Here is a 27898-nt window from a genome sequence, read left to right on the forward strand (position 1 = left end):
TCCAATAACAGGTAAACAGGAACACAGGTATAGCTGAAGAGACAATCCAGCACTGACGCTCAGGGGATTCACATTTATATAGGGCGCCGCACGCCGGGATTGGTGGGGGTGTGCGAATGCGCATGTCCGTGCTGAGTCCTATATGACCCATTCTAAGTGTCCGCGAATGCGCATTAGCGCTCACAGGCCGGTAATTCCTTGCTGTTTTGCAGCACTGGGTCTCTGACAGCCTGGCTCGCAATGGAGCTAATTCACACACCTTGGAACGGCCGCAGTCGGCATTTGGAAAGGGTGCTGTGTGTCTTTGGTTCTGATTCAGGTGCAAATTCAGGCAAAAATTCAGACCTGATTCGCACCTGAATCAGTGAACAGGGACACAATGAGCCCCCTGCTGTGAGCCGCTGACGAAGCATATGTGAACCCAGCCTTAACGTCATGCTTCTTAGCAATAGTAATGCTGCTTCTAATAACTAGAATTACAGCTCTAAATGCCTGAAAAACAGAAACTTCTGAGTTATCAAGCCCCAATCACATATGGGATTTACATTTACACCGCACATCTCCTTTAATATTTAACCAACAAGATACACTTTGTTTTCTAACTTCCTTTTAAATAAATCCAATTAGGTACATTTTCATGTTCTAAAAAATCATGATGAACTGTGCTCTATAAAATGATTTGTAGTGCACAATTTAGTCAATGATTATCATTCAAACTCAGAATGATTTCTGGGTTTATGGAAAATGTTGCATCTGTTTAAATCTACGTAAAGAAGGTTTAAACAATACATATTTGTTTTTACAGCAACATTTTTATCTTTCCTTCCACGTATTACAGAAACTAGTCTATTATTTACTCTGTTCTTTCAGGAGGAAGCAAGAGTGATGCAAGCATTAGCTGAATTATCGTCTGTAGGTTGCAGATAAGGTAATGTCAGGCCACAAGTCAAAACATCCTTAAACCTCAGCTCTGAGCAAATATTGAAAAAACCCATCCTGCACCTTATATATATTTGCCATCTAGGTCCCTTGCCAGCACCATTACTGGGTGCTGTGGTCTACTGATCCAGTGCTGTAGATGTGCCTGCACTGACCAGTCCCCAACAGCCCATTGTACTGATGTCATTACCATACATTTTGTTTTATGCATCTTGAGGGATCCCCACCACTGGACAGCAAGAAAGAAGTGCCCTTGTCATGCAAGTAGTGCAGTGAAAGGGGAGTCCAGAGATCAGTTGTGAAGCTTACCCAACATTTCTTTAAAAAGACTGTACCTGCAATGAAGCAAATTTAATACTTACTCACCCTGCCCTGCCCATATCAGTAAGATGCAGAGTAATCCCCAGATGAATAAATTTTCCAATTTATTTCAAAACTGGAGTGGTGAGGTGTTTGGTGGTGCAGGCAGCAGGAGAGATAAGTATTGCATTGTAGCATGTACAATCTTTCTAAAGAAAGTTTGAATAAGTGAGTAAAGCCAGCCATAGACAGATCGAATCTTGGCCAGTTTAGCAAAGGGTGGCCCTGAAGGCTGCTGAGAGTCTGTGCATTTAGCTACAACTTCTTCAAGGTCCACTGACTGCTTTTACAAGGACTTTGCTTACATGACAATTCTACAGGAAGGAAGTTTACAGTCCTCACTTTGTACTTGTTCTTTTTTGAGTATCCCACTCAATTCCCCAACCCTATCCAAGTTACCCAAAAATAAAAACACCAAAAGGAACACCCCTAGACTGATCATTGAGCCAAGGAGTGACTGTGAGTGTGTGCCTGGCTGCAGGGCAATTACTGGGAAAAGGGAACCTGGGCACATTTTCAACGGCTACTAAGAAGTAAGCGATAAATGCGCATTTATGAAAATACCAGTAATTATATATTGAAGCATACATTCTTTATTGTACAAAGGTTCTGGTTCAAATACTTTAAAGTGACTTTAAAGGTGAACATAACAAACAAGCAGCAGATTCTACTCATCAAGCAGCATATTTTTTGAATGTTTATCAGTTTTCACTTTCTTTAACTTCTCCCTTGGGTCTTGTTCATACCATCTTCCAAACAGAGTTGCACTTAGTAGTGGATGAGAAGAAATACCAACTTTACTAATAAGCCGTCCATCATTTAAAACCTGAATAAAAACAATGTAATTACAATAATTATGTTAAAATATTGCCATATGGAAATGAACAGGTATACTGTATGTTACCCAAATATTGCATTGGCAGTGTGTGACTGAACACAGACTAACTTTAAAATGATCAGTGATAATGTGCATATTGCTATTACCCACCACAAACATATATAAGGTTTCACAAGTTAAAATGTGCTGAAATTCATTATTTATTTATTTATTTATTTATTTATTTATTATTCATCATTTGGATGGGAACCTCCAAATTATTCATCATTTGGATGGGAACCAATTAATCCACCAAAAAATGTATTTGGAATTTAGGAGGAAACCCATGCTAACATAGGAAAATATGCAAATTCAGTGCAGGTAATGTCATGGTTGGGATTCAAACTAATAACCCTAGTGCTGCAAGGTCTAAACGGCAAATTGTAGTAAAACCTAGAAGGTTAAGGTGAGAAGGGATGAAAGGAACCAAAAAGCCCACCGCTAAACCACTGTGGTACACTAGAGTTTTCTTAGTACAGAAGGTATTTACATGTTCTATTCCTATTGCATCACATAACCCAAAACAAATGGGATTAGTACTTATTTCAGGATATTGGGTCCAAATCACACATAAAAAAAAAGTAAAACAAAACTATAAAGTATATGCAGTTACAAACCTGAAACAGGTCAGGAGCCAAATGAATTTGAGTCAACAAAACTTCTGGGAAGACATAGGAAGTGGAGAAATTCCCACTGAGAGAAAATGATTCAAATCTAGTAGAAGCTTGCTCAACAGATTCTCCACATGATGCAATATCTGTGCTTTGACACTTCAATAATGTGCATACCTGCAAAACAAAAGTCATAATATATATATAAGGCTTATCTTTAAAATACTTACAAAGTTGTGTTATTAGCAACTGATTTTAGAACGCTATGGAGCAAATATGATAGTAGCATATAACTAGTATTCTTTTCTTTCATATTAACTTGCCATTTCTAACCATATTATTTCTAGGTTACACATCTTCTCCTATGTTTACCCGAACTGAATTGCAAATAGTATTCCTACATGGGCAAAATGGCAATGTTAATGTTTAGCGGTTAGGTCGTTTAAGTGTTAACCTCTTGCCAACTGCCTCACGCACTTATACGTCAGCAGAATGGTACGGGCAGGCAAAGCAACGTATATATATATGTTGCACTGAATCTGTTCTCCCTGTTCTGCCTAGTGACAGGACACTGATCGTCTGCTCTCTCTCATCGGCAGCCGTGATCAATGTTGTGTCACAGTAAGACCCACCCCCCCACAGTTAGAATCACACCCTAGGACACACTTAACCCCTTCCCCGCCCCCTACTGGTTAACCCCTTCACTGCCAGTGGAATTTACACAGTAATCAGTGAATTTTTATAGCACCGATCGCTGTATAAATGGCAATGGTCCCAAAACAGTGTCCGATGTGTTCGCCATAATGTCAGTCACGATAAAAATCGCAGATCGCCCCCATAACTAGTAAAAAAATAATAATAAAAATGCCATAAAACCACCCCCTATTTTGTAGACACTATGGCCCGGATTCAGAAAGATGCGCGTATCTTTAGGCGGGCGTAGCGCATCTCATATGCGCTACGCCACTGTAACTTAGTCAGGCGAATAGTGTACTCAGAAAGAAGTTGCGCCCGAAGTTACGGCAGCGTAGCGTATATAGGCCGGCGTAAGCCCGCCTAATTCAAACTAGGCTTGTAGGGGGCGTGTTGTATGGTAATGAATCGTGACCCCGCGTAAATGACGCACCTAACGAATGGCGCATGCGCGCGCATGCTCAGTATCACGTCGAATTTCCTCCGTGAATTACACCGACTCAATGTTTAGTCGACATGAACGTAACCTATGCCCATCCCCATTCACGGACGACTTACGCAAACGTCGTAAAATACGACGCTGTTCCGACGTTTCCGATGTCCATACCTAACATGACTTACCCCTGCTTTATGAGGGGTAAAGTTACGCCGGTCGGACGCCTTACGATAACAGCGTATTTTAATACGCCGGGCGCAAGTACGTTCGTGAATCGGCGTATCTAGCTCATTTGCATATTCGACGCGGAAATCAACGGAAGCGCCACCTAGCCACCAGTGTAAATATGCACCTAAGATATGACGGCGTAAGAGACTTACGTCAGTCATATCTTAGACAAATTCTGGCGTATCTGATTCTTTAAATCAGGCACCGAGATACGACGCCTCACATATCTAGAGATACGCCGTCGTAAGTCCTTTGTGAATCTGGGCCTATAACTTTTGTACAAACCTATCAATATACGCTTATTGCAATTTTTTTACCAAAAATAAGTAGAAGAATACATATCGGCCTAAACTGAGGAAAAAAATTGGCAGCCAAATCCTTTCTGTGCAGAGCTGCACCAGATTTTGCACACTCCAGTTTTAGTAAATCCCCCCCAGTGTGTTATTTTGACCCAAGTCAATGTAAAGAGGCCCATGTATGACATAACTGTGGTTGCACCCATTTAATTTACCTAGTGTGTTTATGCCTAAATATTATTCCAGCACACTACCTTGGCTTCAGTAAACTGTTTACTTAAAATAAATGCCACCACATAAGTCATCGACCTGCCACTTTCAAGTAATAACCAATTAGCAGATATAAATACAGCTGGCCCTATGAAACAATGTGCCTGTCATCCAGAGGGTAGAAATAATTATCAAACTGCTGTAAATAGAGGTAGAGTCATTCTTCACATAACATAGAATGGCCTACTGGATCCAAAGGGAGATAAGGTTACAGTTAGTTAGGGCAGAGCCATTTTGTGTTTTTTTCTGCCCTGAAGCAAACTTGTCCACGCTTATTTTTTATTGAGTAGGAGAAGGCTAGAACCCCTTTTAGTATTTTATTGTCATCTGTATCCCCGTGTTGTTACTGGGATTGGAAGTGAAAATAATTCTCCTCAACAAGATCTTAAACAGCAAACACCAAAAAAGAGTTCTAGTCTTCCACCAGTCTAACCACTCCTGAGAAAAAAAGTATTCAAAGACAGTGAGTCCAGACTGTAGCAGTTTCCTATTTTGAATTCAAGTATAATTGCTACTTTATGTTGACCAGTTCATTAGTAAAGGCAAAATTATTAACTTTGAGCACAATAGGCAAGCATTATTCGTAATTACAGTTATATTACCTGTAGATAGTATTCCCCTTCAACTACATGTAGACCATCGAAAACACCCAATACGTAAATCTCACTCTCGTGTTTGTCTGCCATTTTAAAGTCTAAATGACAGCACAGTTGGTTTTGACAAACCGTATATTTCCCTTGTAGGTCTGTGAGCTCTGTGAAAGTGTAGTTATCAGAAAAGAGGTATCCTTTAAAAACATTGCTGCCAGAGGGGAAATTCTGAATTATAGAGGCATGCAAGTTCCATTTGGTAGGGGAGTAGGTTGCAGATTTCCGTGGATGGGAGCTCAGTTCAGAGATAAGCAGTTGGCCTTCCTCATTTTCCATATTATAGAAGTATGGCACAACTTTATCTGGGGAAAAGATTCCACTGCCTGAAAACAGGAAACAATAAATTAATTAGCTTGAGAATTTCTGGGAAATGTGCCAGTTTTTTTCAAGCAGGAAATACAAACTAAAACAGAATTAAAATACAGATTATACAAGGGACTTTCCAATTCGGAATACAGTCTTTACCTTTTCAAATACCATGCAATATAACAAAAATCCATTAGGTATGTAGCTCCCTCCTCCAGTTAGGTCGCTAGGTTAAATTTAGGCTTTGATTCTACTGTAGTGAGTGGAGCAGTGATTGTTTTCATCTGTTCTGGATCTCCTGTGTTGAGGGTATGATTCCCCACACTTGCCTTAGAAAGAAGTTTACAGAGTATAGAGCGGGAGATTCAAATGATCAGTAGGAATTTTATCATGCCCCATTCAATCCCTGGAAGGAGGCATCCAGAAGGTGGCTGGGGAGTTGATGGATGTTTTGGAAGCCTCACTAGGGTTTTCTTTTCCCTCCAGGAATGGTTCCGGGTCTTTTGGATCAGATGCCCCTGCAGGAAGTCTTACTGAGACACGAAACTGCAGGCTAGGCCTTAGCAGTTGCTAGACTGAGGGACTGGAGGAGATTACCAATGTGTGGTTTCTGGACTCAGGAGGGTACTTCTGTGTGTCAGACAGCCTTTGGGACACTGTCAGTTAAAACCTAGCTAGCGACTATTGGTTGTACACGTGTCATATTTTGACAGATGGACTGCTGCTGTATATCCTAGATATACAGGCTATTTCCTGTTACATCGAGAAAAGCTGCTATTGGAAGACTAGAGAGAAGTTTGCCCTTCTGGTGTTGCAACTGGGGTATCCTGCGACTCAAAAGCCCTCCCCTGTTTAAGTTTTTCAGCAATAAATACTAAAAAGACATCCCCTAGACTGAGCCTGAATTGTCGGTGCGTGTGGGACTGTGCCTGTTCATTGGTTACTATGCACAGCTGCACCAGTTTTTGTGTGCACCAGTTTTATTAAATCTCCCCCTAGTGTCTCAGATATAAAGGTACCACTAAATGATCTTGTGTTTATTTTCTGGCAGTAGCTTACTGCCAGGTTAAAGGTATCTATACTCATATCCTTATATGTGCTTGCAGTGATTTTCATTCAATCAGGTGTGCCAGAGGAGCTGAGGTTGTTTTTGCAGATGAGGCGCAAAATATAGAATCCATAATTATCAAGCAGTTCCTTCTGGGAGTAGTGCTACAAAGGGAACATTTAAAATGTTAATTGTGCCTATACAGTACAACCTTGTGGAAATAGCAGTGCACATCCTGGTATGTGAGTGTGCCTACAGCCTTATAGCTGTATTTTGGTAGTGTGAAATCTAAGGCACTGCTGTCTCTGACTGCCAGCCCAAGGAGATATGGAGTGAGATTTGGTGATGTCACCACTGTGCCTTTTACTGCTCTCCTTGCTGGAGACACTGAAATAAGGAAGCAAAGCCATGTCTCTATTAAGATGGCTGCCTCCAGACTCTGAAATGAGGAAGAAAAGCCATGTCTCTATCAAGATGGCTGCCTCCAGACATTGAAATGAGGTAGAAAAGCCATGTCTCTACCAAGATGGCTGCCTCCACACAGGGACACAGTGTAGAACAAGGCATGGTAAGTCACTAGTAGAAAAACGATCAGTTGCAGGGGGACCACAGGCAATAACGATGACTAATTATTTGCATACCTCTTAACTCTTTGAGATGGGATAGAGGGATACACTGCACTATGTGAAAAATACACCAAAGTACCTCCTGCACTTTTTTTTGCATTGAGCCTCTAATGTGTTTTGTCACTCAGCTGTTGCCAACGTTTGGAGTACCGTGAAGTCATCGAAAGCATGATGCACATTTTTCACTTGTTTCTGTTCACATTCCAAAAACACCAAGGTGTGAAAGAGGCCTAAGTGAAATACTTAATGCTGCTTACCTGTCATCCTCATGCTAGTATTATGGGTATTTGCAGACAGCAGATTTACACCCATTCCCATGGCCCATGCAGAGTGAAATTCTACAGCGGTCAGATGAGGGAGAAGGTTCATCCATGCAGTAGGGAAAAGAATAGTGTCTACATTGTGCTCGACAACCAGAGCAACAGCTGGGTTATAAAATAGCAGATCAAAGCAAATAAAAATGCCAAATTTTCCAAAAGGTGTGTCAAATGTCACAAGCTCGGGTTCACTGGGCGCGTTGAACTGCTTTTCCCCAAGGAACAAGTTATACTGTAAATTATATAAAAAAAATCATCAATACTTATAAAACAACTGCTAAATGAAACTAAATTATTCAGGTCAGACAATAAATACTATACTGAAAGTTTGTATTGTTAGTACAGCTCATGTTAAAAGAACAATATTATTTTTTCTTTAATTAAACCAAAAGGATATCAAATTTAACATGAATAATCTGACTTGATGGACCAAAACATAAAAATAATAGCAATAATAATAATAATAGCAATGTTGTGAAACTACATACCTTGTGGTAGCGTGCTACTAACTTTCCTTGAGAGTCGTACACTACAGCAGTGTTATAATTATACTGACCATCATCTGGGCATTCAGCATCAAAGGTAGTACACAACTTTTTGTCTCCAAAGTTTGCAACCACGTATATAGAGTTATGTTTAGCCATACAGCTCAACCTTGTCTGCACTGGTGCTGGGCCATACCTACATAAACAAATAAGACTATAATGAGTATATAAACTTTAATACTAGAATTTTCCATGAATATTGGCAGTAATTCTTTGGTCTTAGTTGGCTTATGTACAGCATTGATCAGTTGGATTATGCCTATCAGTAATAACAAATGTGCAGGTTGGTTAAGGCAGTATTAAACCCACAAGCAAACATTTGTTATATTGCAGCTTATCAATTTTTAAATGTGATGGCTGCATTAGATTTGTTGTTTAGGATTTTATTTCTTTTACTTTCATCTTATGATCCAGCCAGTAGGTATGTTGTTTTTCAAACAAACAAGCTCTCTTGCAGGTGCATCAGTTACAGGGTTTAGACAAACCATTTGCCACTGGCAGAGGTGCTTACAAAGAACAATTTTTATTTATTAACGTGAAACCTTTATCCCAAAAGGAAGAAAACAGCTGTAACTGTTTTGCTGGAATTTAGCTTCAATTTGTTTGTGTTTTTAAATATGCTAGTATAATTAACACTCCCCCCCCCCCAGACTGCCAATGCTGCTGCCCCCTGTACTCCTTCATCCAGGGTGGGGGCACTCTAATACAGGAGGTGTGTTACTGACCAGATCACAATGTGAAAACAGAGGAAAAGGCCTAAAAAAATAAAACTAATGTAGCGCCCTGCTCCTGATGACCAGGCGCTATGTTAAATTTAGTGGGTGTCCGAGCTGATAATTGATACAAAATCAGCCTCTGTTCTGGCTGTGGCTGTGCTTGGAGGGATTTTCCCACTGTTGCCTGTAGGTGGCGGTACTACCACCAGCCAATGTTGGAACTCAGGCAGGCTACGGTGCATCAGGTGTCTTTTGCCGGGAGCAGCCCAGTGGGAGTGGTCTCCCCGCTTGGCATGCTGAGGAAAGATACTTATCCCTAAATAGCTTAGAAGGGGCGAGCAGGAGTGTCATGACACCCACTAACACACAGCTCCTTTCTTTATCTGCAAAGTAGAGAGTGTCCTGACCCTCCTGCTCGCCCCCTCCCCACTCAAGAGGCTTTCTCCACACCAATGAGAAAGCCTTGCATTACTGTGTGTAGTTACAGACAGAAGAACAGGACGTGAAGATTTCTCAGAAGAAATAAGGACATTTAAAAGCAAAATCAAAGGATGAGGTAAGTGAAGGAGGACTGCACTAAGGTAAAGGAAGCTATTTAGGGAAAAAAAAATTACCTTTACAACCCCTTTAGGGACTCCATGTTGTGAGAGGCTCTGCCTCGAGGCCCTCCTGGCTCGAGGTCCATGATGGTTCTTTAGCCTTGGGGCCTTGTTGGCTTGAGGCTGTACTTCTACCAAGTAGGACCAGCCATCCTGACTAGGGCCTATGATTTCAAATGATCCTGAGCTGTCCGTCTCACAGGAGGAAGCTACTTAATGGAGGAAACCAGGGGAGGACCTGCCCAGGATGGGAGCGAGCGGAAGGCTGATGTCTCGGGATAGGCCTGGTGACTCTATTAAGGGATGATCTACAATCCATGTTACCCTACAGTTTCGCCGGGTCGGCTTAAAGGCTCTTAAACTGTATGGCTGGAAGTTTGGGTACCAAATCCTGTGGCAGAGGATTCCGGACTGTTCACTTTTGCTTGCAACCAGTCTGTGGCAGAGACTGTTACTGATCATTGTTGTTGCATAATTCCGACTGCTAGGCCAGGTAAGAGGGGTCTATCCGGGTGAGCAATGCCCACTCGAGAGGAAGTGGTATGTGACTTTTTTGGAACTTAGAAGTTTTCCCCAGTGATCTGTACTATGTGCCTGAACCTTCCCCTGCTCCTCCATCCTTCTACTTTCTTGCAAGTTATAAGAAAAAAATAAAACCTAACAGCTAAAGGTTTTACAACTTGTGTGGACATTGGAGTTCTTTACAGACTTTCTTCCCCTAGACAACGAATGTTAAGGTAACGTGCAAGGCCCAAATCTAATCCAGCAGCTCCTACGGGGGTAGTGCTACACTATTATAGCCACATCTAAGTAAGGATAAGCTGCAATATGTTACATTTTTGATTTGGGGTTTAATACCACTTTAAACTGTAAGCATAAAGCAGTGCTTTACATATATTTAAATAAGTCACTGCCCTCAAGAACATTTTTATCCACTTCAAAAACCAGGTTAATTCTAAAATTTCTAAAAAAAATTTACTAAGAATCCCCAAATATTATATATTTTCTGAAAGCAAAGACCATGGAGAAAAAAATTGCGATAGTTGCAATTTTTGTTTTTATGTCACACCATATTTGCACAGTGATTTATCAAACACAAATTTTCAGGAGAAAATACACTTTAACCACTTGCCTTTTTCTGACATTTGTTGCTTACTAGTTACATATAGTATTTTTTGCTAGGAAATTACTTAGAACACCCAAATATTGTGTGTATATATATATATATATATATATATATATATATATATATATATATATATATATATATTTAGCAGCGACCCTAAAGAATAAAATGGTGGTTGTTGCAACAGTTTATGTCATATTGTATTTGCGCAGCAGTCTTTCAAACACAATTGTTTTGGAAAAAATACACTTTAATGAATTTAAAAAAAAACAAAGCACAATAGCTACCACAATTTTTTGTGTATAATGTGAAAGATAATAATTACGCCAAGTAAATAGACACCTAACATGTCATGCTTTAAAATTGACCACGCTTGTGGAATGGCGACAAACTACGGTACTTAAAAATCTCCATAAGCGACGCTTTAATTTTTTTTACAGGTTACCTGTTTGGATTTACAGAAGAGGTCCTACACTAGAATGATTGCAACGACACCTCACATGTGTGGTTTGAATACCATTTACATATTCTGGCACAACTTACGTAGGGATTGGAGGATGGAGGGATGGGGCACTTTAATTTTTTTTTTCCTATTTATTTTTTATTTTTACACTGTCACTTTATTTTATTTTTATTTTTTATCACTTTATTCATAATACAAGGAATGTAAATATTCCTTGTAATAGAACAGGGATATGCAATTAGCGGACCTCCAGCTGTTGCAAAACAACAAGTCCCATCATGCTTCTGACTCTGGTGTCATGCTTGTGGCTGTCAGAGTCTTGCTATGCCTCATGGGAATTGTAGTTCTGCAACAGCTGGAGGTCCGCTAATTGCATATCCCCGTAATAGAAATAAGCATGACAGTTTCTCTTTATTGAGAGATCTGGGGTCAAAAAGACCCCAGATATCTCATTTACCTTTAAAGGCAAAAGAAGAAAAAAAATGTTTTGACTTTAAACCTTTCATGACTAAGCCTATTTCTGACATTTGTGGATTACAAGTTAAAATATGTATTTTTTTGCTAGAAAATGACTTAGAACCCCCAAACATTTTATTTATTTATATATATATATATATATATATATATATATATATATATATATATATATATATATATATATATATATATATATACAGTATATTGTACAGGACGCCGTGGCTGGGTCCTGTAAGGATGCTATATTTCCCCTCTGTTTGGACTGTGGTCCCTTAAAGGGAACAGGAAGGGTTAACGCACCTGTCCAAGGAAATAGCTTAAAGCAAGACAGGAAGTTGTAGGTGGGTGTGGAGGAGTATAGTGGAGACTGTGCATGGTGAATGGTGGACAAGTGAAAGCTGTGGAAAGCTGTGAAAGCACTTGGCAGTGTCCTGCCTGGAAGCCTGCTAGCTGGGGAACTTACCTGCAAGGACAGTTTAACTGCAATAGCAGTTCTGAGCTCTACAAGTCGGTGAGACTGTTATTTCTTTTGTTTTTGCTGCTGTGAAGCCATTTAAGTTTATTAAACCTTAGTTTTGCTTTAAAAGCCTGTGTCCTGCGATCTAGCTGATTCTCCGAACTTTACAATATATATATATATATATATATATATATATATATATATATATATATTAGCAGAGAATCTAGAGAACGAAATGGCGATTGTTGCAATATTTTATGTCACACAGAGGTCTTTTAAAAGCAACTTTTTGGGGAATAAGACACTTTCATGAATTGGAAAAAAACAAAACAGTAAAGTTAGCACAATTTTTTTGTATAATGTGAAAGATGTTACGCCGAGTAAATAGATACCAAGCATGTCACGCTTTAAATTTGCGCACACTCGTGGAATGGCGACAAACTACGGTACCTAAAAATCTCAATAGGCGAGGCTTTAAAAACAATTAACGGTTATCATGTTAGGCCCCATACACATGATAGAATCCATCCGCTGAAAAATCCCAGCAAATGGGTTTCAGCGGATAGATCCTATGGTGTGTACACTCCAGCGGATCTGTTTCCGCGGATATTTATCCCCTGGGATGGATTTCCAGCGGATAAATATTTGATGACATGCTATCAAATCTATCCGCTGAAATCCATCCCAACGGATGGATCCGCTGGTCTGTACAGACTCACCGGATCCATCCGTCCGAAGGGATCCCCCGCATGCGTCGTAATGATTCGACGCATGCGTGGAATTCCTTATATGACAGCGTCGCGCACGTCGCCGCGTCATAATCGCGGCGACGGCGCGACACGTCATCGCCAGAGGATTTTGGCGCGGATTTAGATTCGATGGTGAGTACACTCCATCGCATGGAAATCCGCTCAAATCCTCGAGAGGATTTATCCGCGGATACGGTCCGCTGGACCGTATCCGCGGATAAATCCTCTCGTGTGTATGGGGCCTTAGAGTTACAGAGGAGGTCTAGTGCTAGAATTATTGCTCTAATTCTGATGATCACTTGCCACACCCAGGCCTGATTACTGCCAGACCTGTTGAATCAAGAAATCACATAAATAGAAGCTGTCTGACAAGGTGAAGCATTCTCACAGATCATTAAAAAATAGTACAGAGTATAAAAAAAGTAATGTACATGTATCAGTCTAGGAAAGGTTTCAAAGTCATTTTTAAGGCTTTGGAACTCCAGTGAACATTGGGGGGAGCCATTATCCACAAATAGAGATAACTATGAAACAGTGGTGAACCTTCCCAGGAGTGGCTGGGCCTACAAAAATGACTCCAAGAGCATGATGACGACTCATCCAGGAGGTTATAAAAGAACCCAGGACAACATCTAATGAACTGCAGGCCTCACTTGCCTTAGGTAAGATCAGTGTTCATGATTCAACAATAAGAAAGAGACTGGGCAAAAATGGCATCCATGGGAGAGTTCCAAGGCCAAAGCCATTGCTGACTAAAAAGAACACAAAGGCTCATCTCACATTTACCAAAAAACATCTTGATTATCCCCAAGACTTTTAGGCAAATTTTCTGTGGACTGATGAGACCAAACTTGTACTTTTTGTAAGGTGAGCATCCAGCTACATCTGGCATAAAACAAATACAGCATTTCATAACAAGAACATCATACCAACAGTCATACATGGTGGTGGTAGCGTGATGGTCTGGGGCTGCTTTGCAGCTTCAGGACCTGGACAACTTACCATGATTGATAGAACCATCTCTATCAGAAAATCCTGAAGGAGAATGTCCAGTTATCAGTTCGCGACCTCAAGCTCAAGTGCACTTGGGTTATGCAGCAGGCAAAGATCCGAAACACAACCGCAAGTCCACCTCCAAATGGTTGAAAAAAAAGCAAAATTTTGGAGTGGCCTAGTCAAAGCCCCGACCCAAATCCAATTGAGATGCTGTATCATGACCTCACACAGGCCGTTCATGCTGGAAAACCCTCAAATGTGGCTGAATTAAAACAATTCTGCAGAGTGGGACAAAATTGTTCCACAGCAATGTGAAAGACTCATTTGCATTTATCGCAAATGCTTGGTTGCAGTTGTTGCCACAAAGGGTGGTACAACCAGTTATTAGGGTTAGGGGGCAATTACTTTTTCACATAAGGTCAGGCAGGTTTAGACCACTTTTTTGAATTCATAAATGAAACCACCATTTAAAAACTGCATTTTGTATTTACTCAGGTTATCTTTGTGTAATAATAAAATGTGTTTGATGATCTGAGTCACTTTTGTGTGACAAATATGCAAAAAATAAAAAATCAGAAAGGGGCAAATACTTTTTCACAGCATTGTACATATACTATGGCCAATTTGGACAGGAGCCAATTAAGCAGCAGCTTAACCAACATGTCCTTTAAATGTGGGAATAAATGTACGCAGGCACAGGGAGAACATGCAAGTAGTGTCATGGTTAGGATTTAAAGACAATGACCCTAGTGTTACCAGGCAAAAATGAAAAAGCCACTGTACTGCATGTATAAGCCCTGCCAATGGCTCCTGCCGCTGTCTTAATCAATGAGGAGGAAGAGACCCGGAAAAGTCGAAGGTCTTCCCATCGCTGGATCGAGATGGGGCTTAGGTATGTATTGAGGGGGGGGGACTGGGGGCTGCTGCAGCACACAGATGTTTTCTTTAACCTTGAGACTTTATAACACACTGAGGCCGCGTACACACGATCAGTCCAAACCGATGAAAACGGACTGAAGTTCAGTTTCACCGGTCCAAACCGACCGTGTGTACGCCCCATCGGTCAGTTGTCCTTCGGTCCAAAAAAAGAGAACTTACTTTAAAATCGAACCGATGGACTCCTGACCGATAGGTCAAAACCGATGGTTAGTACACAAAAGCATCGGTTCAAAACCCGCGCATGCTTAGAAATCAAGTCGACGCATGCTTGGAAGCATTGAACTTCATTTTTTTCAGCACATCGTGTGTTTTACGTCACCGCGTTCTGACCCGATCGGTTTTGGAAACGATGGTGTGTACGCACATCAGACCATCAGTCTGATTCAGCGGTGAACCGATGAAAACGGTCTGTCGGACCATTCTCATTGGATGGACTGATCGTTTGTACGCGGCCTAAAGCATTTAACTTGCATTTGTTCATTTGGGGACTTCCTTATGGCAAAGATAATATTATTTTGGAGGTTGCTATCCATACACATGTATACAGTATATGGATATTTTATTTTAGGAGGTTTTTCTAAAGTATGGCTTTTTAATTATTTTTTAACCCCTTAAGGACCGAGTCTGTTTTTCAGACTCAGTGTTTACAAGTTAAAAACAAGTTTTTTTGCTAGAAAATTACTTTGAACTCCCAAACATTATAAAAAAAAAATCCAACACCCTAGAGCAGTGATGGCGAACCTTGGCACCCCAGATGTTTTGGAACTACATTTCCCATGATGCTCATGCACTCTGCAGTGTAGTTGAGCATCATGGGAAATGTAGTTCCAAAACATCTGGGGTGCCAAGGTTTGCCATCACTGCCCTAGAGAATAAAATGGTGGTCATTGCAATACTTTTTGTCACAGCGGTCTTACAAGCACACTTTTTTTGGGAAAAATCACTCTTTTGAATTAAAAAATAAGTAAAGTTAGCCCATTTTTTTTTATATTGTGAAAGATAATGTTACACAGAGTAAATTGATACCCAACATGTCACGCTTCAAAATTGCGTCCGCTCGTGGAATGGCGTCAAACTTTTGTCCATAGGCGACGTTTAAAAATTCTACAGGTTGCATGTTTTGAGTTACAGAGGAGGTCTAGGGGTAGAATTATTGCTCTCACTCTGACGATCGTGGCATTACCTCACATGTGTGATTTGAACACCATTTTAATATGCGGGCGCTGCTCACGTATGCATTCGCCTCTGCGCGTGTGTTCGTCACGGGGGCTTTAACAGTTTTTATTTTCTTTCTTATTTATTTTACTTTATTTTTTTTATTTTAACACTGTTTTTTAAAAAAAAAATTGGGTCACTTTTTTTCCTATTACAAGGAATGAAAACATCCCTTGTAATAGAAAAAAGCATGACAGGTCCTCTAAAATATGAGATATGGGGTCAAAAAGACCTCAGATCTCATATTTGGGCTTAAATGCAATAATAATAATAATAAAAAAAGTGGAATTTGAAAAAATTACAACAACAAAAATGGCCCTTTAAGACGTATGGGCGGAAGTGACGATTTGACGTTGCTTCCGACCTGGAGTGATATGAAGACGGGCCTGTGACAGGACCGGATCGCCAAAAAAAGTGATCTTGCGGCATATCCGCCGCAGAGACTACTTTTATCTTGTAGCGGACCGCCCACTGAAGAAGAGGATACCGGGCTTATGGTAGCTAGCTGCTACCATAACAGTATTCCTCTTCAAACAGATTACATAGACCGACGGTGGGCGGTCCGGAAGTGGTTAATTCAAAGTGAAGAAGAATCTTTTGTATGAGAAATAACTTCCTTGTATTTTTTTTCTATAGATGATGTTGTGATTTCATATCCTATATTAATATTTAACTGAAATGTAGGGTATCCGTCAATGAATTATAGTTATAGCTATATTTTTGATAAAGCATTGAGCATGTATAAAAACATGACATGGGGTTCACTTACTTTATTCAACACTAAACAAAACAATTTGGGCTTTAGATTCACTTTAAGATGTATTTTGTTGAAAGGGCTAAAGTTACATACACCCAAAACATTAACACAAACTTTTTGTATTACAGCAGTGACATCATTACAGGGATAGGGCAATAATAGCACCATCCTGTGTCCACAATAGCACTTGTCTTATGTAGATTATGTGTTACATATGATATATTCCGCATGAACCTCTACAGAAAGGTGTTACTCTTGCATGGACTGTTATACCCCAATAGCTTGAATCTTCAGAGGTTCAGTCATTACCTCTACAGCAGTTTGTTATATACCTAACCAAAATAAACATGTATTTTATTTGGAGTTTGCATGTGTTTGCGCAGGGTTTCCCCAAATACTCTGGTTTCCTGGCACACTCCAAAGACAAGCTGGTGGGTTACTTGGCTCCTGTCTATATTGGCCCTAGTATGCATGTGTGTACATATTGTAAGCTCCTTGTGGGCAGGGAATAATGTCAATATACTGTACACTTCCTATCCAGTTACCTCCCATTTTCTTCAAATGTGTCAACTCCCTTTTGGGAGTTTGCATGGTCCAACCGGAAACCTTGCATTCAGCTCCAACATACCCACCTTCCCAAACGCTAGGGTGGAGTCGGCCTTCCAGATATACGGGTGTACTACAAGGCGGCAGCACATCTCACTAGGCTGATCGACTGGCATTAACATACCAAAGCCAAACACTGGGTGGCTATGAAAATGGAGGACTCTTGTGGAACTGCAAAAAGCTGGCCATGGATCACTCTTTCATTGCCAAAGGATCTCAGTGATCATTCCACTCTTGGTGACACATTGAAGGTTTCCAGAAACACCTTTCTCAGCTCTTTGGTCTCTTCAATACCTTCCCCCATACCCCAGAATTTGACTCGGGCCTTCCCCAGTTTCAGTGCCTGGTGTCCGGTGGTCATCCCCAGCTCTGGGACTTCCTGGGGCCTGATAGTAAGCTCACTTCTGCCCTGGTCACCACCTCAGATCCCCCTTTAGATTTCTGGAGTGGTCTCCGGCTCCGACATTTTCTTTGTAAATGCTCTTGCTCTCCTGGTATTTTTTGTCCACTCACGGAACTTGAGACTATCTGTCACAGACAGGAATTAATTTTTCATAGTCTTTCTATCATATACGCAGACTTCAAAACTGTCTTTCTCTCTAAATGGGTATCTGATTTGGCCAAGCAATTATTCACAAAAGAAAATTCTCCACTTTGCACAGAAGTCGTTTATTGCCACAGAGGTTCAGGCAACCAATTACAAGATCCTAACCAGAAGACACAGGGTGTCCATGACTGCATTGTTTCTTTTGTCAGGTTTTTAAACACCTGCTGGTGATGTGGTGTGGGACAGGGTACAATGCTACATAGTTTTTGGGACTGTCCAAAAATTACAGTTTTGACAAGCATTGGCCAGGACTGTTAAACACTTGACAAATGTTGACCTGGCGGGGAAGCCCCCGGCATGCTTGCTGCACATCACAGAATGACCCATTAAAAAATATAAAGATTCCCTTACAATTCACTTGCTGAATGCAGCAAAGGCATGTATCCCTTTGCGCTGGAGATCTGTAAATCCGCCTTCAAAGTCTCTTTGGTTTTCCAAAATCAATGAACTCAGGGACATGGAGGACCTTACAGCTACCCTACATAACAGGGAGGAGATCTTCTGTGAGGCAATATTTTGTGTACACTGATGCCTATTTGCAGGTGGTCCTACAACCCGGCTGAGCCCCCAGGGCTTGTGGATTTTTTGTGGTCCGGGTGAGAGAGACTGCTTTTCCTAGTTCCTCCCTTCACATTTTTTTCATTACTTCCTTTTCCCTCCTCTCACTACCCCCTTCCCCTACCTCCCTTATTCCCCTCCCATACCATTTATGAAGTTTGGTTATATATCCTTTGGAGTTTCGGTAGTTACACGGCCATTATATTTTGTCCATCTGGCTGTAGGCCATGCCTTGGTCATTATAGCCTCTCGGGCCTCTCTGACGCCCCCGGTCTTTATTTAATTTTTTCATATTGAATGTTGTTGCATCCCTATGCTGCACTTCATCTGTACATGTTGGAAACTCACACATGCCACCTCTTTCTGAGACTTTTATGTTTTATGTCGGTAGTAGCTTGCTTTGCAGATTGTCATTTCTTGGGTAGTTCTCGATGCTGTGCAGACCTTATTTTATTACCATTGATTTTGCAAGTCTGTCTATTCACGTGACCGAGTTGTGTATGTTTGAAAATGCAACTTTTTGTTAAATAAAGGAATTACAAAAAAATATATACTATACACTATTTAAATCAGTCTAAATTTTCACTATATAAATACCTGTATTAAATCTAGTATAACATTAAAACCAGGTCTGACTACAAAAGATACGGATTTGCATATAATTCTTTAGCAACCCAATTCCAAATTTTATTTGTATAGTGTTATGTACATGTATCACTGAAGGCAAGACTTTTTTTTGTTTTGGATAGAATGGAGAGAGGTTAGAGCACTTGTCAGTTTTTATTGTTTTCTGTGTCCCCGTTAAGGAGATTTACCCTCTCTTTGTCCTGTTTACCATTACCATTGAAAGCAAAAGTAAAAGAAAATCGCGAAGTAATATGCCGCGTACACACGATCAGGCTTTTGCCCGGCCAAATCACATCGCAATTCCGACGGAATTCCAGCGGAAAAAAATAGAACATGTTCTATATCTAAACTCCGATGGAATTCATTGGAATTTCCGATGAAAAACTCAGATGGTGCTACACACGTACGGAAAATCCGATGGAAAAAGTCCATCTGACTTTTTCTATTGTAAATTCCGATCATGTGTACGGTGCATTAGAGTTCTTATAGCATTAGAATTCTGGTGATCTGGGGGTTCCCAAGGAATTCTGTTAATGTGCAGGGATTTCCTCTCACGTCCTGTGGGACAGATTGTGAGAAAAAAACCTGACAGGAGTTTTAACCCTCCCTTGCTCTATCTAAAATGAAAAAAAAAAGTTGTGTCTATAGTTCTACTTTAAGAACAATTAAAGGCGTTGTAAAGGCAGAAGGTTTATTAATCTTAATGCATTCTATGTAAGGCTGTTACTGATTAAAAATGTTGTGTGCGATTAATCGATTTTTTTTTTAATCGGTTAAACGACTAATTTCAATTAATTATAACGCACATACAGATCCAACTACTTTAAGCTGCTGATCTCCTTGCAGGCTGATTGCCAGTGCAGCTACCAACCACTGGAAAAATTGGATAGCAGGATACAAAAAACACACAAAGGCAGCGCTCGATGAGAATCGCATTAAAACTTTTATAGTCTTCAAGTAGGTAACAAAATAAATATTGCACTGGAGATAAAATCGATGTAGCTACATAAACTGTAAAAATGGTGCGAGTAATACCAAAACGGTAGCAAAAGCAGTCATAAAAACATGTAGCCAAGTATAATACTGGTATAAAAATGTGTACAACGATACCACTGCTGAATCCAGATGAGGAGGGGTTAACATCAGTCCTTCGGCATGTAGATGTCCCGTGAAGTGACCTATCACAACTCCCAGTGGATGGCTGTAGAATCCCAGATTGATAGAGGGAAGTGATAGAGGGAAGTGTAACAGCCCTTGCGTGTGGCAGATAGTAAGGTCCCGCCAGCATGCAGATATGAAGGCACAGCAAAGGAGCCCTTGAGTTGGACACGGCAAGCCCTGTTGGTGTCGGTGACGTCACCGGATCTCAGACGGAACACCCTGAAGACAGCGGAGAGGTGAGTACCGATCAAAAGAATTTTGATCGATCAAAAAAATTAACGATTAATCGAGGAATTAATAGTTAATTTCCACAGCCCTAATTCTATGCATTTCGATAAAAAGCCTTTTGTGTGCAACAGCTGCCCCAGCACCCCTAATACTTACCTGAGCCCCATCTCTCTCCCTCCTGATTGGCTGAGACACAGCAGCGGCACCATTGGCTCCCACTGCTGTCAGTTAGCCAATAAGGAGATAGAGGAGACAGGGCCGAACTGAATGGACACATGGAGCTGCAGCTCGGTTTAGGTGCCCCCATAGCTGTCTGCTTGCTGTGGGGACACTCGACAAGAAGGCGGGCCAGGAGAGCTGAAGAGGGATCCGACAAGAGGATGATCTGGGCTGCAAAACCACTACACAGGGCAGGTAAGTATTACGGACCAGATTCACAAAGCACTTACGCCGGCGTATCTAGAGATGCGCGGCGTAATTGTAAATATGCGCCGTGCGTATTAATGCGCCGTATCCCCAAAACGAGATACGCCTGAAAAACAGCTTTTTCCGACCGACGTAAAACCATTACACCGGCGCATCGTGGGGCGCAAAAATATGCTAGACGCACCATTGTTTTGCTAGTCAAATATGCAAATGAGGGAGATACGGTGATCCACAAAAGTACGTTTGTGCGGCGCAGGCTACGCCCTGTGTGCATCAGCCGAATGTCCGGTCTAAAGTTACCCCTTATAAAAGCAGGCTTAACTTTGCATCAGACGTGTGCAGGTCAGCTAAAGCAACACCGTTAGGGACGAGCTGAGCACACACACTTGCAGGACAACAATCTGTATGCCAACATGCCAGGGGCATCCATGCTCATAGCTATACTAGTGACTTTAGAGGCGCGCAGAAGGAGGAGGGAACAGAGGAGGAGTGCACAGGAGAGGATATACCGCACACGCATAGATGTCTTTGGCATGGCTGCTTCTGAGGTGTTTTGCATCTTCAGATTCAGCCCGGAAGCCATCGTGGAATTAACCACAACCCTAAAAGATGACATCACCAGCCCAACACAACGCTCACATGCAGTGGAGCCACTGGTCAAGGTAATAGCAACACTGCATTTCCTTGCCACTGGCTCTTTTCAGCGCACAAGTGGAGCTGTGGCTGGGATGTCACAATCCTCCATTAGCAGATGTGTGCACCAGGTTGTCCCCGCAATCCTGAGACGCATGGCCAACCAAATCATCAAACCCACCCAGGAGGACCTGCGGCTGAAGACAATGCGTGATTTCTACAGAATTGTCAGATTCCCACGCACTGTGGGGGCCATTGATTGCACACATGTGGCACTACAGCCCCCCCGTGAGACAGAGAACATATACCGCAATCGGAAGCATTGGCATTCCATCAACGTACAGGTGATAGCCGATGCCCAATACCTCATATGGCACGTCCGTGCCAAACACCCAGGATCCAGCCATGACAGCTACATATACCGTCAGAGCCACATCCCAACAGAATTCGAACAGAACATGTATGGGGACAGCTGGCTGGTTGGTGAGTGACATGGGTGTCAGGCATGACTGTTCCCCCCCCCCCCCATGATTCAGACATCACGAGGGGCACATGAACCCTTCTCCACCAAAACTGAGGGTGACACCCCTTTTCCGGCAGGAATGTCACCCCCACATTCATACATCATTCACAAACATAAAACAAAGCATAATCACAGTAAAAACAAAAATGTTTTTATAAAACACTGAAAACAAAAGTACACCACAAATCAACGTCGGCGTGACCCACGCTTGGGCCGGCACGGCCACGGCCCCGGCCCCTCGGGAGAGACTCATGGGGGGGAATCAGGGGAAGGAGGAGCCTCCCCTGGTGTCTGCCCACCTGCTGACCTGCCCTCCAAGGCCACGGCTATCCTGGTGAGGCCAACATTCAGGGCTGTCGTATTGGCCTGGACAGCCTGGGTCAGGGCATTCACCTCCTGACCCACGCCTGCTGTGGCAGTCTGCAGGTCGTTAAAGCAGTTTATGAATGCCAAGGAGTCCTTTATGGAGGCCAGGCTGTCCTCCATCTGGGCCAAAGTCTGGGTGACCTGACCCAGATGGCGGGTCTGACGGGCCTGGTCCCTCCGCAGATTAGCAGGCAGAAAGTCTGCCACCCCCTGGTCTTGTGTGTGGCCTTCCTGCCTGCAGATGTGGCTTGTGGCATGGGAGAAGGAGAGCCCCCTGGGGGGGGGCCTGTTGGGGGAGGAATGGGAGGGGCTACCCCTGATGGAGGCCTGACTGCTGCCAGCCACAGGGGGAGCCTCATCCAAAAGGCAAAGTATCTCACTGGCAATGGTGACCTCCTAAATCCTCAACCTCCTCCTCCTCAACCTCCTCCCCCTCATCCTCCTCATGAGGTGAGTTGTGGCCACTCCCCTCCCCTGAGGACTCCTGCCTTTCCTGGGGGTCTTCATCAGCCTGATGTCCGGGGGGATGGTGCAGACTGGCCAGATGGCCCAGCACCCTCCTGGCCATCTGTGGATGACACAAAACATACACAGGTTGGAGAATCCACACACTTGTCACATATTCCCCCCCCCACACATGCTACTCGCCAGATAGAAAAAAAAAGTCAAGAGTCAAAGCCAGGCAGGACCACCACTTGCTGCCTGTTGAAGCACTGGGCCACTGCACGCTCCTCGGCAGTCAGCCTGATGGTGCAATGTGGTCCCCCTCCAGTGCCCCTGGAATGTGCTGTAAGCTTGGCCAGCTTCTCACGGACCACGCGCCTCAGATCGTTGATCTTTTTGGTGATCCCACTGACGGTCCTCGTCTCCCTCCCCAAAACATTGATGTCATCAACAATGTCCTGCAGGATCTGCCTCTTCCTGGCTGGGCTGATGTCCCGGCTCTCAGGGCCATGCAAAAACCGCCCATTTAGGGTAATGGCCCTGGCAAGGATCTCCTTCTCACGGACAGAGAAGTTTAGCTTCCTCTTCTTTGGTGCCATATCACCACCAAACCCTCAGCACAAACAGACACAAAAAACAGACAGCACACACAGACACAAAAACAGACAGCAAAAACCAGACACCAAAATCAGACAGCACAAACAGACAGCTAATACAGACACCAAAAAACACACAGCAAAAACAGACACAAAAAACACACAGAAAAAACAGACAGCTAATACAATCTCCTATAACACTCTCCAATAAAACTTTCCTCTAACACTGCTACACAAACCAACAAACACCAACAGACAACAGAACAAAAGCACCTTGCTTCAGGAAGGGAAACACGAGGATGTACTTTTGCAATGGAAGGGCGTTTGTCTGGGCCTATTTATGCACAGGTCGTATCTCACTAAGTACGCCGGGCCTAGTTCCTATCTCACTGATTGCGCCGGGCCGAGTTCTGAGCATGCGCAGAGAGGTACAGAATCATGCGCCGGCGTAACGTAACAGAGATGCGCTACGCCGGTCTATATATGCGCCCTACATGGCCCTACATGTTTGTTATTTTTATAGGATAAAAAACAAGACTTTATAGTCACTTTAATTTTGTTAACTTGACATTCAATTCTCCTGAATTCCAGTTGGAAGGTTTTTGATAGCAAGCTCTTTTCTATACAAAAATGTAATTGTTTATGTCACCAACAGACAAAGCACCTTTCAGGATCAGTACACGGAATCCAGTTGACACTGGGGTCTGGAATGTCTTCAAGATATGGTAAAATTGTTTCTCTAGTAAATCTCCAACCATAGATACCATCTTCTGGTGTGACAATCAAGTGAGCACCCTGAAAAGGTAGTAAGATACAAAATAGTGAAGATAATGCATTATAAGCCTTCAACATGATGTGTTTCTGTAACATAAAAAGCAAACCTGTTTAAACATGCTGCTTGTTACAGCAGAACAGAGACTAGGAAATCTGGTGTCAATTTATCAGGAGTTCCATGTGAGAGATGGAAGTTTCCTCAGTATAGGAGGGGCTATTTTGTTTGAGACCAGAGAAGGGTACTGATTGGCTGCATTAGGTGGACTGACCTTCAGGCCTTGTACACACGGTCGGACCAAACCGATGTGACTGGTCCGTCGGACCGTTTTCATTGGTTCACCTCTGAAGTGGCCGTACGGCCTGATATGTGTACACACCGTCAGTCCAAAATCCGATCGGGTAGGAACGCGGTGACGTCAAACACACAACGTGCTGAATAAAACGAAGTTCAAAGCTTCCAAGCATGCGTCGACTTGATTCTGAGCATGCCCCATCGGTTTGGTCCGATGGGGCAGCGGTCCATCGGTTCGGTTTTGAAGCATGTTTTAAAATTTTGGACAGAAGGAAAACAGACCGATGGCCTATACACACGGTCGGTTTGGTCCGATGAAACTGAACTTCGTTTCATTCTCATCGGTTCGGTCCCACCGTGTGTACGGGGCCTTAGCCTTGCACAACAGCACATATGTGGAAAAAACCTAGGGGAGAGCCATAAGGCTGGTGTGTGGAGTGCTGTGAGCTGCACTGTGGTGACAGCTGTGGTGTACAAATCTATGAGAAACTGCATTGGGAGTAGGGATAAGCCGAACACCCCCGGTTCGGTTCGCACCAAAACATGCGAACAGGCAAAAAAAAAATTCAAACACGTGAACACCGTTAAAGTCTATGGGACACGAACATGAAAAATTTAAAGTGCTAATTTTAAAGGTTAATATGCAAGTTATTGTTATAGTCAAGTGTTTGGGGACCTGGGTCCTGCCCCAGGGGACATGTATCAATGCAAAAACAAGTTTTAAAAACGTCCGTTTTTTTCGGGAGCAGTGATTTTATTAATGCTTAAAGTGAAAGAATAAAAGTGAAATATTCCTTTAAATTTCATACCTGGGGGCTGTCTATAGTATACCTGTAAATTAGCGCATGTTTCCCATGCTTAGAACTGTCCCTGCACAAAATTTAATTTCTAAAGAAAAAAAAAGGCATTTAAAACTGCACTGCACAAGGCTAATCACAGGCAGTGAGTCATTTCCTGGTCCACAGCTGCACAGATCGGGAAATGTCTCACTCGCTGTGATTAGCGGGGTGCAGTGCCAGCTTCCTGGCAGGATCAGGCATGCAGGATTTCGAACACGCCCAAGCCCAACCCTAATCCTTGCTAAAGAACTTTATTTTTATCAAACTGTTGTGGGTAAAGTTCCCCTTTAAGCGTTCCACTGCTGGCAGGCGTATATTTATAATTCCACTGGCTAGTGGTTTAGTTAGGGCCTTAAAAATGTAGGTACTGCTGTTGATTATCTACCCAGCAACTCTCTTTAGAGACAATGTTTTACTGTGTTGTTTACCATTTTGTATTGATATTGCTTGTGCTTGTGTATATTATCAGATTTAATGCTGTACTTTTAATTGAAGGGCTTTCTTCCATCTTTTTTATAAAAGTCCACCGAAACTTACCACTGTGTCCATTACCAGTAAAGGTCATACAGTGCCCAGGATGTAGATGCCAAACTGTTCTGTTTGAGGTTCACCCTCAAACAGAACTTTCTATCTATCATTTCTTCCACCCTAATAAATGCCTGTAGCGTTTTAATTTTTTTCTACATCTGTACCCTTACCTCTATACAGCATGACTTCCGGGTCTTCTTCCCTGCGGGGAGTGGGCGTGGCGCTCCTTTACCCCAACGACTCAAAGTCTCCTGGGAGTACAACGGGGCGTGTATCCTAAATGACGTGACCCGTTGGCGAGTGTTGACGGCGAGCCTCACGCTGGTCACCGTCAACACCGTCATCAATCCAGGAAGTATTTGCTTGTGGGCTTCACACTGCTCACAAGCAAGATGGAAATTACCTGGATTTGTTTTTATAAGTTACTATTTATCACAGAAAAAGAACGGATAGACCTACAAGCGGCTAGAAGGTGAGTGGTAGATTGCAATCTACATTAATAAGCATTTGAGATATTAAGAAGAAATCCACAACCCACGGAACCACTGCTTCAAACTCAATTCACAGAAGGAATTTATTTGTTAAATGCATGCTGTAGTTAAGTAGTGGTCCAGGCATGCAGTATTTAGGAAATGTAAAAACATAATAATAGGCAATTTTGAGTAGTTTCTGTCTTTTTGGATCAGTTCTCTCCACAGTAATGCCAAGAGGTCAACGTGTTTTGCATATATGCTTCCTCTGGACCTCAATATCTTGGCAGCAAAATACATTTTGCCTACCCAAGAAAAAAAGGATTTCAATAATCAATACAATGATATATATCAGAGATCTAGGCGACATGAATGTATGGTTATATTAATGTCTTTCACATTTTTGTAATAAATATTTTGTTTTATCTAAATTACACATGGCCATCCTTCTCTTTGTACCAGTAAAGTCCAATATTTTCTATTTTTTTAGTATACATTCTGTATGGATGAGGTACCCCCCATTTAGCCTAATGCTGCGTACACACCATCACTTTATGTGATGAAAAAAAATTACGTTTTTAAAACGTCGTTTTATGTCTTCTGAAAAACGACAAAAAAAAATTGAAGCATGCTTCAATTTTATGTGTCGTTTTTCAAAACGTCGTTTTTTACTTCACAGAAATTGACCGTGTGTAGCAAAAAACGTTGTTTAAAACGACGTTTTTACACCCGCGCATGCCCAGAAGCTAGTTATGAAGCGAGCTTCAATGGAAAAACGTGGTGAACGTAACCTCGCTTTTCTAGAACATTGTGAGAAAAACGATGGTGTGTAGGCAACTTCGTCTTTGAAAATTTAAGTTTCAAAAATGTTGTTTTTTACTTCACAGAAAATGTCATTTTTTTTCATCACATAAAGTGATGGTGTGTATGCGGCATTATTCTCTCTTTGCATATGTTAGTGTGAATGATTCAGTTACAACCGATGACACTTCAGAGGCAGAGAAAATATAGAACTTTGTCAATTAGTTTAGGGTACTATTTATCCTTATATTAAAGTCAGTGCAAAAATATTAAATAATTAAAAAAAATGAACTTGCTAAATATTAATCATCACACCTCAGAGTAAACTGAGAATTTTACTGTAAGAAAGGAAGTGAGGTTACCTGTTCAGCTGCAGCCTTCACTGCTTTCTCTAGAATATCCATGTTTTTATTCATTAAGTCCAGGGCCTCCTGTGCTGAAACAGGTATCGTTGTGTCTTCTGGAAGTATAACAGCATGTTCATAGACTGCACCAATGAATTTCTTTAAAGTTTGGCTCTCTGCAGCACAGAGCATCAATGAAAACAAAACATAGGTAGCGATCATGTTGTATGCTTGTGTATTCCTGAAGGAATGTCAGGTGGATTTCAGACCTTTACACTTTTATCAGTTCTGGTTATGCAAGTGTTTTTTTTTACATCAGTTTGAAAGTTTATTGCACAGAAAACAAGCTAGCACTGTGAAATTTCTTCTATTACCT

At 42.0% G+C, this 27898-nt stretch overlaps 1 protein-coding gene across 1 annotated transcript; it reads right to left on the reverse strand.

Annotated features, from left to right (window-relative positions):
• Positions 1-1869: 1869 nt before the first annotated feature.
• On the reverse strand, positions 1870-27789 carry LOC120937325 (pantetheinase-like). Its single transcript, XM_040350446.1, has 7 exons — positions 27541-27789; positions 24139-24269; positions 8146-8338; positions 7598-7889; positions 5313-5683; positions 2794-2964; positions 1870-2125 (listed from the first exon to the last, which is right to left on the reverse strand). The coding sequence occupies exons 1-7, from the start codon at positions 27742-27744 to the stop codon at positions 1967-1969; spliced, it is 1521 nt and encodes a 506-aa protein (XP_040206380.1). The 5' UTR covers positions 27745-27789; the 3' UTR covers positions 1870-1966.
• Between the last annotated feature and the right edge of the window lie 109 nt (positions 27790-27898).

Source organism: Rana temporaria, chromosome 4, assembly GCF_905171775.1.
Source record: "Rana temporaria chromosome 4, aRanTem1.1, whole genome shotgun sequence".
Classification (NCBI taxonomy): Eukaryota; Metazoa; Chordata; class Amphibia; order Anura; family Ranidae; genus Rana; species Rana temporaria.